At 34.9% G+C, this 13,719-nt stretch overlaps 1 protein-coding gene across 1 annotated transcript; it reads right to left on the bottom strand.

The window, feature by feature from the left end:
* Window positions 1-4,208: 4,208 nt before the first annotated feature.
* On the bottom strand, window positions 4,209-6,304 carry LOC110799544 (UPF0057 membrane protein At4g30650). The gene is made up of 2 exons (XM_022004807.2): window positions 6,131-6,304; window positions 4,209-4,676 (listed from the first exon to the last, which is right to left on the bottom strand). The coding sequence occupies exons 1-2, from the start codon at window positions 6,224-6,226 to the stop codon at window positions 4,542-4,544; spliced, it is 231 nt and encodes a 76-aa protein (XP_021860499.1). The 5' UTR covers window positions 6,227-6,304; the 3' UTR covers window positions 4,209-4,541.
* Window positions 6,305-13,719: the final 7,415 nt, after the last annotated feature.

The following is a 13,719-nucleotide window of genomic DNA, read 5'->3' as shown; positions in this document are numbered from 1 at the left end:
ATCCATGGATTTTGAAACAGTGAGGAAGAAACTCATCGTCAGCTTTTAGTTGACTTTGGGGCAACTTAAGGTTAGTTGTATGTTTAATAGTGGTTCATTTGGGATACCATACTGATTGAATTCTGCTTTTATTGTGACTGGTAACTGGAATTTTTTAGTTGGTTCTTTTGGTAATAAGTTTATGTGAGTATCTTGTTTACTAATCTTTGAGTATATCTCATTTTTGGTTAATTTAATTTTCAGCAGAAGCAGTGTCGTTTATAAGTTCTTTTGTGTTGCAACTATTCTCTTCATCGTCAATGTTCTTCGCTCTTGGCTCTGTAAGTTATGTGCTCTTGCCCTGTATGTTCTTTTGCTGTAATGTTTGTCTGTCGGATAGTATAACTAACAATTACTTCATGTTTTGTAATAGAGTTGGTTGTCTTATACCTTTTCATATTTGATGAGCAGTTGTCACGTGCTCTGAGCATTCAAATATGCTAATTCGGTATGACCTTGACATTAGTTAGCAGCTATATCATTGAGGGTCATGTTTGTTATCTACCAATGTGTGACCCGGCCTATACAAAGAGTCCTAGAACTTATGCGTTCATTAAGTGTGGCATGTTTTTCAGTTTACTCACTGTTTGGTGAATTCTTTTGGTTAATCACTTCAAGATATTGTGCCACTAATAAATTGATGAAATTTATTGTTTTTCCTCCGAATATACATTTGTACAGAGAACAAAGAAGTTGTACCAAGAATACGATAAAGAGGTTTTAATGCTATTTTTGTTCGCAGCTTGTGTGAGAAACCACAAACCACAGTTGATCGAGCAATGTAGTCATGCTTAGATTGTTTTTGTTCTATTTTTATTGTTAAAGTTCTGTTTAGAGGTTGCAATTCAAAATTTTGATAACGAAATATGTTAGATACCTCATATGTACCTCCTTGTTTACTCTAATGTTATACATTCAGATTATTCTATAAATACCATTCACATGTATTCTTGTGTGTGACTATTATGGTTGTTGGTACATCACAGCTACAACCGCTACTACTGCTAGTGTAGCTTGCTGCTGTATTGTTTTTTTTTATATATATATGTATATACTAGTAACTGGCATGAAAAGATATAGTTACTAGTATAAATTCTAGTAGTAACTGGCCTATGCTTGTAATAACAGGCAATAATCGAAGCTAGTTACGAATAAGAATTTAATAGTAATTGGCTAAGTCTAACACATGTTACAAATAGTTCGGTTACTTTTGTAAAATTTGACATATAGTAACTGGCAAAAGTAAATGCCAGTTACGAATAGTACAGTATTAGTAATCGGCATTTGTTAGTTACTAATAATTTTCACTATTAGTAACGCTGGCTATAGCAACGGACAATGTTAGTTACTAAAAGTCTATTTTTGCCAGTTACTAATAGCACTTTTTCTACTAGTGTTCCTTTATCGAATGGGTCTCTAACTATATCCAGCTCTTTTATACCATGGATGGTATAAATAGTTTCAGAATCATGTACTTTTTGGTTACTCTTTGGGAAATATGGGTAGCTCGTAACAATAAGTTTTTCAGGAATGATGATGTCAATTGTAGGATAATCTTGGGGAACATTTCGAGGGCAATGGAAGAGCATGAGAACTTCAGCAGATGTCATTCATTGTCCCTCCAGTTTCTCCATCCACCAGAGATTACTTCTGCTCCTCCTCCGGGGTTTCATTTGGTATCTTTAGGGTGTGAGACTTCATATCATGATCCATTACACATTCTTCACTCAGATGCAGCATGGAGGAAGACTTCTAAACGAGCAGGTATGGGGTGGTTTTTGGCTAAAATCAATATCGCAGAACAAGTTGGGAAAGGTGGGTGTGATTTTGGAATAGCTACTTCAGCTATTCATACTGAAGCCTTATGTTGTCTAAAATGCATGGAATGGGCCTCTTCTATGCTTTTTCAGTCGATTGAAATATATACGGATTCTGCTAATTTGGTCACCTTGCTTCAGAAGAATTCTCCTGGAAATATCGATCTCCTCTGGACGATTCGACGTATAATATATAGGGAAAATCAGTTTCAAGAATGCGTTATTCGCAAAGTTGACAGGAAAGTGATTTCAGAGGCTCATCAAAGGGCACAACAGGGTCTTATTTTAGCTTTATCGTTATGTGACGCTACTTAGTTCTTTCTTTCTTTGTGTTTTTCTTAGTTTGATCATATGTCAAAAAAAAAAAGAATCATGTCCTCCGTATGTGGTAATTTGAATCATGTTGTCAACAACAATACAACTCATGTTATTGATCATTTGGAGGTCCCCTCCTCCCCCAAAAAAAAAAAAAATCTACGTAGTACTCTGTACTTTGCAAAGCATAAATGCGAACATGTGACGAATCAAACCCTCCACATCTTGAATAAATGTGATTTTTACCTTATTTTCTAGGAAAATTTGTCAAATACAACTTAATAAAGTTTTCTATTTGTCAATTACAACCTCAAATTTCTATTTTTGCTAATTACAACCTTAAACTTATACATCCATTTTAAATTACAACCCGAAATTATTTTCCGGCAAAAATAACCGGAAGATAATGTCATAATGTTATTAAAAAAAGTAGTTACATATTTTCTATAAAAAAATCAAATCGATAAATAAGAATTGAAACAAATAAAATAAAATAATCGAAAAAATAAATTTTTTTTTGTACTTCATAATTTTTTTTAATAACGTTATGACGTCATTTTCGGTGATTTTTGCCGGAAAATGGTTTCGGGTTGTAATTTAAAATAGATGTACAAGTTTAAGGTTGTAATTGGCAAAATTAGAAATTTGAGGTTGTAATTGGCAAATAGAGAAGTTTATTAGGTTGTATTTGGCAAATTTGCCTATTTTCTATCCTCAAGTTATGTGGTCGATGTTGTTTTGATCGTTCAATGAAGAGATCTTAGCAAAACAGATTATTAAACTAAGTCAAACTCGCCATTTAGATTAGATCTTCAATTACATTTCCCCTCAACTTGCGAGAGCCCTTTAGTTTTGAGATTTCTTGGCAAATTCGTTAAATGTAGGTACCGTTCTCTTTACCTGAATTTCACTTATATTATCTTATTAGCCTTAAATTTATTTTATATTATCTTATCTTATCTTATTACCTCTTATCTCATCTTATAGACCCTTATTCAAAGTCATAACAAGGTGTCATGCAAACTTAGTGACCTTTATCATATTTTATCTGAATTTATTGGCCCTTATTTTATCTTTATCTTATTAGACATGAAATAAGAGAAAATAAGAGGAAGATAACATAGTCGTACTCTCAAATTATTTGGAAAGTGGGAACAATTAATTAACTCAAGGTGTGTAATGGATCTTCGGGCGAGAGTGCTTGGCCTACGTACTTCTGCCTAGCTCTGTGGTGGATATGGCGTTGGCGCAACAACTTTGTTTTTGGTAGAAGCAATGAGATCCCCTTGGACTTGGGCGCTTTCCTACAGGTTAGGTTCGATGAAACTAGAAGCAGCCTCAACAACTCCATCACTGAGCCCTCAACCAACTCCAATCACAGAATGGAAATTAACATTGCTTGGAAAGCACCACCTGAAAACTGGTATGCACTGAACACCGATGGCGCGGCGAAAGGTTCTCCTGGGCTAGCAGGTGGGGGAGCTGTAATAAGAGACTCTAGAGGTATCTTGGTCTCTCTCTTGGCTGCAAACTTTGGAAGTTGCAATGCGTTTAAGGCAGAATGTAAGGCATTGGTGAGAGGTCTTGAATTAGCTAGGAATCTCCATATCAGCAAACTTGTTATTCAACTTGACAACCTAGCTTGTGTGCAAGCAATCCAAAATGCTACTGTGAATCCAAGTGAATGTGCACATCTTATTGAGTACTGTCGTACTTTGATCAACCTCGATGATTGGGAGACAAGAATAATTCATGTCTATCGAGAAGGTAACCGCGTTGCGGATTGGCTCGCCAACCATGGAGTGGCTCAACCTCACGAGATCATGATCTTGGAGGATATTCCTATAGCTCTTAGTCGTATTTTAGATGAGGATATTAGGGGCGTGGCTTTCCCACGTTTCATTCCTCCTTAATTGTAGGTTTTATGTTTCAGTAGTTTAATTGCTTTAATTCCTGTAATTTTCTTTTCTTGGGTTACTCCCTCAATTGCAACAAAAAAAAAATTAACTCAAGGTAAAATTTCAAGATTTTCTAGGGTTGCCAACAAGGATCGTTTTCATTTAAACACCATTCAACTCGAAAGTTAAAACGAGACAACAACCACAGGTCCACAATAACAAAAAGGGAAGTCTGATTTTGACACACCAAAAAATGATTTGGCTTACCCTGACCAGGATTGTGCTCTACTCTCATAAAAGTGCGCCAAAATCAGTTTTCCCGATAACAACTTACAACAACACCCTCCCAAGTCCCAGCATCTAAGAAACTGAGATGCAAATGTTTAATACAACTTATGAAGAAAAAACGAAAGATAGGATGCAAAAGATGAACAATATCTTCAACAATTCGGGTAACCGGGTTTTCGATCGTCTACTGCGGAAGTGCACGGTAGTGATCCTCAGCCCCAACCGACGGCGAGCTCCTGAAGGCGATCACATAGATGGCGTAGATGATTCCAGGAATGTATCCCAACAGTGTCAACACCACACATATCAAGAACTCGCACTGCAAAATCGCACAAGGTCATTTGACTTCATTTTGTGATTTATACTTAGAAAAAATATAGTCATGTGGAGTCTTATTATATTCGCCGTAATAAATATTTTTTAAATACCAACATTTTATATTTTTTTTTTATTCATACTTGAAGATATTAATATTTAAAAACATACATAGGCAAACGTGCCTAAATAATTATGTCATTTAAAAAAACATAGAAAGTACTTCGTATATTTCTAAAAAGTTCCCCTTATAATTTAGATGCATGACATAATGATGAGAGAAAAAGGACCCATTTAGATTTTTATATGGTTTGATGGTCGTTTTTCAAAACATTTGACACGAATTAAACAATATCTTGAATATAATAATATTATGTATTGCATAATGACAAGCATCACTAAAATGAGATGTTCGAATGAGAGGAGTTAAAAAAGATCTTAAATCACAACGGTAAAGATCGATTAGCAAAATATTATGGCCAAAGTTTAGTCACTCCCAAAATACTATTATTACTCCCGTTTAAAATGATTTTTACACTTTCTATTTTTAGTATGTTTCATAATGTTTTTTATATTGAGTTTTATTCATTGTTGACATGAAAATTTACTATCTTACCTCAGAACATTTATAATTTCCCACTCAATTTATCTTACTTTATTCATTTTTTTTCATACGCACACCGCCTTTATACACATTTCTTTTAATTCATCCATATTTTACTATGTACGCCCACTTTTTCAGTTTTCACACTCCCTTCCTCTTTTATCTTACGGAGTAATATATTTGTGCAAATAATAACTGTAAAATTCACTATGAAACAAAGATCGTAAAATTACTTTGAAAACAAGATCTTACACAATAATAATAATGTCTTTCTTATCGATCAGCGTGACAATATCGTCAAAGTTTAATTCATCACTTTCGAATAAATGATATTTAGATCACAACGAAAATTAATTTTAGTACATTTCTATGTAAGTAGAAATAGAAAATTATGATCTCATGTTAGATATGCCAAAATCACTTCCACGACATAAAACTTTTTTAGAGATTTGAAGAAAAAAGACATCTCCTAAACTTTTTAAGTAGTACCCAAAAAGCATCAAAATCCAACTAAGATCCATAATTAGCAATCATATCAAAGCGAACCTATACATTAGATACCTTTCATTAAAAACTCAAAGGATCTAAACAACAAAAAGTCAATCACATTAAAAAAGTCCAATCAATTCAATAACTTTACTAAATATGCAGCAGTGTCTATGAAATTTTGACCCAGTAACTAAGATTATATAATATGTATAAAATTTGATTCTACCGTCTCCATTTGTAACTTATATTACTCTTGTAATTTTTATAACGATCGCAAATACAAGCAAATAATCGTAAAAACACCGATTTTAAAGAAAACACAAAAAAAAAAAAAAAAAAAAAAAAAAAGAGAAGAGATCACGTACAGTGCAACAGCCAGTTCTAAGGCAAACACCGAGAGGAGGCAAGAGGATTGCCAAAAGGATCTCAAAAGCGATGTGACAACGATTAGCTTCTGCCATTTTTCTTATCTTTCTTTAGTTTTGAGAGATTTGAGAGTAGTGTATTTGGTTTGTGATATTTTTGTAGAATGGAAACAGTTTATATTTAAAATAAAATTAAATGAGGTAGATATTTATTTATGCATATATTGTTAGCCACTATACGTATGCCACGTGGATTGAATACAGGAAACAATAAATTGTTGTAAGAGTGGCCTTCAACTACGGAGCTTTGTGATTGCCGACTTCTTCGTTACTATTTCGATTTGACTGTTTATTTCTTTTTCTTTGAATTTTATTTATGGCCAACATTTACTTTTGTTTGTATGCCAAATTGAGCCCGGGCGCCTCGCGGTAATGTGGGATACTTTGGCAGAAAATTTGTAATTATTAATTCAATTTTTGCCCGATTTTCTTTAATTAAGCCTATCTATGCGATATTTCTAAATAATCCAATCTTTATGACCCAATTACTATTATTAAGTCTAACAATTTACTAACCTGCTCTAGGCGGTATTCACCCTTACGTGGCATATACTTCCTCCGTTCTACAATAGATGAATCATTTCTCATTGCACGTATGCCAACGCGCTTATTTGAACATTAATATCTCTAAATGCGTATAAGTAAAAATTATAAAAAAATTGATATTTGGAATCCCTGCATTAATACGAATTTAACAAGATATCACTTGACTATGTTTTTTTTACACAACAGTGAAAGAAAGGTTGTCAAAGTTGATTGATGAATAGTGCGCAAATGAGAAATGATGCATCTATTGTGGAACGGAGGAAGTAACAATTATAAAAAAAAATTATTTTTTTCCCCCTTATTTTCTTTAATTGCTACTCCGTATTTTAATTTTCGTTCCTCTCTCCTCTGCGATTTTCTGCTTCATCTCTGCACTCCTCTCCATTATTTCTCTTCTACCTCTTCTCCACCATTGTCGATTCCTCATACGGTCATACCTCTCCATTCGAAGTTCATCAAAAATAATCAGCAATTGCTATGGCTGGGGTAAAGCAATTGCCTGTTGGATCTGGATCTTCATCAAATTCAAGGTTTTTTTTTCTTTCTAAATTTTCAACTTTAGGTTGTCATTGTTTTTAACGTTGACTTTGTAGCAGGTAACCGGTCATCTAGGCTTAATAATAGTAGTTGGGTCATAAAGGTTGGATTATTTAGAAATATCGCATAGATAGGCTTAATTAAAGAAAATCGGGCAAATGTTGGATTAATAATTACAAATTTTCCTTGACTTTGTAGCAGGTAACCGGTCATCCAGGCTTAATAATAATAGTTGGGTCATAAAGGTTGGATTATTTAGAAATATCGCATAGGTAGGCTTAATTAAAGAAAACCAGGCAAAGGTTGGATTAATAATTACAAATTTTCCTACTTTGGCATACTGATATTCTATCATATGTGTGGAAAAATGCAATATGTCTCATGAAATATTACACTAGACTATATGTAACGCCCCGACCTCTAATACAAGTATTTAAACATACTTACACTAGTAGGAAAAACCTTATGTGCTTTGAGTCAAATGCTTGGGTTTACCTATTCACCCAAGCACTTAATTGCAAATTTTATAAGGGCTTGGGTTTTAGTATTCACCCCAAGCACTTGATTGCAAATTTTATAAGGGCTTGGGTTTTAGTATTTACCCCAAGCACTTTGCACCTTATTCTTAGGTTAATTTTATTTTCGGTGAGATGAACTTTGAAATTAAACCCCGGGCTTCTTCCCCTCTGCATCTCCTCCATTCTTTCCCACGACAACCCACACCAAACTCACCGCCGTCGTCGCCGTCGCTGCCCTCTCCTCTCCTGCGCCTCATCTTCTCTCCTCTCCAACAGTCAGGACGCCGACATGCTACTTCTTAACACCGCCGACGCCGACTTGCTACTTCTTAACATCGCCGACACCGACTTGCTACCACTTAACACCATCAACATGCACCGTCACCACCTCCTCTCCTGGGAAAAGAATAACGTGCACCACCACCGCCTCCGACTTGACTCCTTCTGAACACCGCTAAGAGGTTAGTTCTTACCCTATTCTCTTCTCGTATTCTAGGTTTTACATATTATGTATTTTTGCAATTCAAATTATATTATTAACCATTTTGAATTGGAGAATATTTTTGTGATAAATATTAATTTGTCAAATTAATTCATATTGGATTTCTGTAATTGAATGTCTATAATGAAAATAATTGAATTTTTGTAATTTTATCAAGTTGTGTAATAATTTTACTGTTTGTAGTTCTTCTGTTTTATTGTCTTTATGGGGGAATTGCAGGAATGCAGAAGTTCAAGATTGATTTAAAGAAGACATTGTTGAGAGATGAAGATGCATTAGGGGATGAACTTGATCGGGCTGTAAATGTTTTCGACTAGGTGATTACAACTCAAACTCTCCCTATGGTGTTGTTTGTTGTGTCTTACATGTTTTTGTGTCCTTAAGGTGCTTATTGAGTTGCTTGACTGGACTTATTTGTGTTTATTTGTGTGAATTGTGGTTTGGTGTGATGAAAACCTGACTATATTGGTTGTAGTTTGCAGGAACTGGTTTTGTTTATGACATGTCTGATGTTGGAATGTGTTAGTTGGTAGTTGGGTTAGTTGAAGGGTAGTTGCTAAATTGGTTAATTTTCTAGTTTGCCAGGAAATTCTGTTAGCTTAGGTTCGTTATATAAAGAGAAAAAGGTCATATTTCCTTTCATTCCTTGTCCAAATATTTTTGTAACTTTGTAGTCGGAAAGACTACTCTGTTGGGAATTAGGATGAGATGGTTAGAATATTGGTGATCAATGCCTAGTCCCGTCAGTTCTGAAATTTCAACCTGCCTATTATAATGTCATGGAGTTGCCTTAATTGCTCTCAGAGTATTACTTATAACACTCAAGCTGTAGAAATTTGTATGCATAAAAACGGGGGTCACAGAACAGGTAGTTAAGTGTTGATGTCTGCTGAAATTGAATCATCGCCTTTATGTTGGTTTATCTGAAACTCTAAAGCTATTACATCTTTAGCAAGTATGTTATGAGTAATTGTGTAGCTATCACTAATACAAAATGCATATTTTCTCGACGTTGTGTGCTCGACGCTTGGGGTATAGCGTTAGAGGAATATTACAATGTCCGTGTTTCCTCGACGCCAATCGGTGTCTGTTTTAATTCTAGTCATTTTCTTGCGTCGAGGATTTAGTGAAATGTCACCTGCTTTGCACGTGGCCTCACTTTGCACGTGGCCTCACTAGGCTCGGTATTAAATTGTCTCAAATGTTCTGAATTTGTTGGATATTTAGGTTTTGCCTCAAGTTGAACTTTTTGTTCTAGCCTACGAATTGAAGTCCGCTGGTTATGAATTTGTTCCAGATTCATCTTTTCTTTCTCTCTATCTCTAGTTTTTTGTCATTTTTAGTTCTCTTGAGGTCATATTCTATTAATGTTATGTTTTTTATTTGGGTATATTTTAGGTTTTCTACACTTTTCATATTTTTCTGGTCGTTATCATTTACTGATATGAAATTATCTCATTTGTGTTCGTTCGTCTCCGATATGTCCAATTAGGGTTTTCAAAAAACAATTCCATTTAACTTTAAACATCGGAAATTTGGGAAAGAAAACACAGCTCCTTATTGTGTCACTACTACAAATCCCGCCTTTTGGGGACGCTTTTTGGACCGTTTTTCGACGCCTAAAAGTGTCGAGAAATTAGCCTCGACGCTTTAAGGAAGCGTCGAGAAAATTAAAGTCGAGAACATTCTCGACGCTTTTAGGCGTCGTGCATGGGGACGCTTTTTGGCGTCCACTTTTATCCTTCAGCGTCGACAGTCTCGACGCTTTTCGCCGTCCACAAGATTTTCCCGCTTTTACCCACCCTTTTCCTAATCAATCTCCTCGACGCTTTTTGGCGTCCATGTTTTCTTCAGCCTAGACGCTTATATGCGTCCACAGGTCTGATTTCCACAAGATTTTTTTCCTGTTTTAACATTTTCCTATTTAATGTCCTCGACACCTACAAGTGTCCAGAAATTTATTTTGGCGGGAAATTTAATTCAAAATGAGCACGACAATACGACCTCAAAAAAAGTCCAAATTATTTGTATGATTAACCTTTTTTTTCCACGTACCTATATATTAATTTCTGTATCATATATATATATATATATATAATAAAACATTATTCATCACGTACAATTATAAATTTAAAATAATTAATTAAAGTGCAACGTAACACAACATCGATCAATTAACATGAATTATGAATACTTAATTGGTCTTCAATTAACAATAAAATTAACTTACAAAAACTTAAGTACGTAGTTATAATTCATAGTACGTACACGTATGTTGCTAACCAGAATCAAAACATACACGCATCTATATCACTAATCGAAATCCTAACCAAATAGTCCAAAACAACATCATAAATCAAACCAGGCCAAGAAAAACTAAAACTTAGAAAAACTAACTAACTAGGATGTACTACGTACATATATATACTATATGCATGTAGATGATCGATGGTAGTAGCTCATATGAAGCTCAAGTGTCTTGGCCTTCATTTTGCTTTTGCATATTATCACGTTGGACGACCTTCAAAGAAAAATACAAAATGTAATAAGTACATAATAAGTCGGAAACTTGAACTACGAAGGAAATTAAATACAACATTTAGTTGTAGTTTGTTCTATATCACTCACTGAATGTCTATTATAAATGAGCAAAAGCATATAGCAGAGCATGTAGCAATTAATATCCAGATTCACATTCCATAAGAAACAAGTGAAAAATATACCATCTCAACAAACTACGTCCATGCCAAAAGCCTATCGTCTATCAAGCTTTTCAATTTAAGGCAAAATTAACCAGAGCTACAATATACAAAAAATAGACAGCCAGCCAGCCAGAAATCAATGTCACATGATTTTCCCATGGTTCATTCAATTTAATAGTTGCTAGGAGAAACATCAGTGCATCTCGAAAAGAAAGAGCAAAAATTGATACTGACATTGTTAGTGCTAGCAGTTGCAGTACATTTTCTGAAAACAGATTATTATCAGTACTACTACTTGACTTATTTCTGACTTTAAATGGAAATGTAGCGACAACCACTGTGGAAGTAAGTTCCCAGCCTATTGGAAATACTTGGCCTTATATTATAAATAGCATATGAAAGTTTGTCAAACACTCAAACTATTGATGTTGGATGAAAATTTTGAAGCAGATAAAAATTAATGTACTTTGTTAAAGAGTATGTTGTTTCAGATGCTTCTATTGCTGATATTATGACCTCCTTTTTGTTATGTTCATTTTTTTTAGCTAAATTTTTTTCTTGCAAAGTTTCTGCTTAATCTCTTTTGTAAAACATATTTCTTTGCTAATACAGCAACCCTCTGTCAGGGTAGCTGTATAATTATTAGCCTCCCATACCCCAACCTTTGGTGGATCCTTGATGGCGTTAGTAGTGGAAAGAGTGGTTAGGATTTGATATAAAATCTCTGTCAACATGATCACTTTGTTTGATTTCCAAGAAAACACCAGTATTTCCTTGATTCCAGTTTAATTTCGCTTTTCTAAATTACAGTATGCTATGACAACTGTTGCTTATCTTTTGTTTCAGCCTGTTACTGTTACCTCATACATAACCTCCATAGGCTTCCTTTTTCTCAACCCTTTTTGGAAGATTTTTTCCTCTCTAGAAATGACACAAGCATTCTGGGACCAAGGGAAGGGTATGATTTAGGATGCAACTCTCCCTCGAAGAGAAACGGAAAATAATCTCAAGATTCTGAACAGGCAACACTATATAGATTTTACATTAAACACGACGCACCTTGAGAGGTCCCCCACCCCACCCCACACACACACTTTCCCTCACTCGATCGAAGGAGGGAAAAAAACACTCTTTGGTGCACTTAGCTTTAGATGCACTCGGGTATTCTGACAATATGAAACCACTTATGAAAATAAGACCGAGTGAGTTTCATCCTAAAACCAATAGAAAAATGTCAGAGTTTAATAATCTTTAAACTTAAGCCGGTTATCTTTTCCTTCTCTTCTTTGATATAGAACCAACCAAGTTAGTTAATGAGAGTGAAGAGGTCCAACTGGCCATTGCCAAGCTAGACTGCATTTACTACATGCAACAAGTTGAACACTGCCCACAAGGCCCACACAACCACAGTCCACAGGCTTGCTGCTTCAAACTGATAAGATGCACATTTCCATAAGGTAGTTGAGAGATGGAATTAAATCTAGCAATTATGAAATCTAACAGAATTTCTCCTAGGCTACATTTTATATGTACAACATGGGATTTTTTTTTTGGTTATGAAATATACGATATGGGTTTTACCACCCTCTAAATTGCGTATACCAACATCAATGAGAGAAGGAAAAAATAACAAAAACAATAATCAGTCTAGTAAGAGTAACATGATAAGTGGTAAACTGGTGATCTTGATTTGTAGAGTCATGTCCTAATCAATTAGACTCCTGGACCACTAATCCTAGTTAAAGATGAAAATTTTAACAATTTACCAACATTTCGCACCATAAAACCTTCTAATATTTCTAAATTACCTTCAAAGATTGGATGTAAGGGTAACTATGGACGATTTCAAGTAAAAGCGATCAGGAAATAACAATGCCCTTTACTAACAGCTCTCTTCTCTTTTCTTAACCTACAAACTCGAAGTTCGTTTTACTGATCAAATTGAGGTTTACCTGAGATGCTCCAAGACAATTCAGATATTTGAAGTAACCAAATGCAAAAAGAGTTAAATTTGATGAAATTAGAATAATTACCCTTTTGTGTGCCATTCCCAAGACTTCTTGTGCACAATCAAGAGCTTTTGTTGAAGCAGTTCCTGTACGAACTTGACCTACTAGTTGAGCAAATTGTCCAATAAGAGTTTTAAGCAGCCAATTATTCTCTTTCACTTGCTCTTGCAGCTTTCCATTTTCCTTCTCAAGTGTTTCGTTTTTCTTGTTGATAGCTAACACTTCTTCTTTTACATTTTCCATCACCACGGTCCCATGTCGAACTTTTCCATATCCATTCTTCCTTAGCACACCATGCACTCCATAAACGTCGCTCGTTCGAACTCCAAGTCCGTAACCAATAGGACGTTCTGGTACCTTTCCACCATGCATAGTGTCCTCAAAGGCAATATTCTCGAGTTCTTGTTGAGACTTAGAAGGGTCTATATTCTTCAGCGATTCAACCATGGCCTTTGCATCATCCTGCACAAAAAAATTAGGATAACAATGCAAGATGAATTTCAGAAACTGTTTCGGAAACACATTTAGTGCAGTGTGGACTGTAAGTATTTAAATCAAATAGCTTAATAATATGGACTCATACAACAAAATCTTCAGTGAGTGTGTTTGGAAGAAAGGTCCCGTCCTTGCCCGTATGAGTCTTTATCCAAAGGGCTAATAAGCTCATTTTTACTCCATGCTCGTCTTCCTATACATGAGTAGCAATGTAAGAAGT

The sequence above is a fragment of the Spinacia oleracea genome, chromosome 2 (assembly GCF_020520425.1).
Source record: "Spinacia oleracea cultivar Varoflay chromosome 2, BTI_SOV_V1, whole genome shotgun sequence".
NCBI classification, from domain to species: Eukaryota; Viridiplantae; Streptophyta; class Magnoliopsida; order Caryophyllales; family Amaranthaceae; genus Spinacia; species Spinacia oleracea.
The sequence above is the reverse complement of the archived record's forward strand: the minus strand, read 5'-3'. Positions and strand labels throughout refer to the sequence as shown.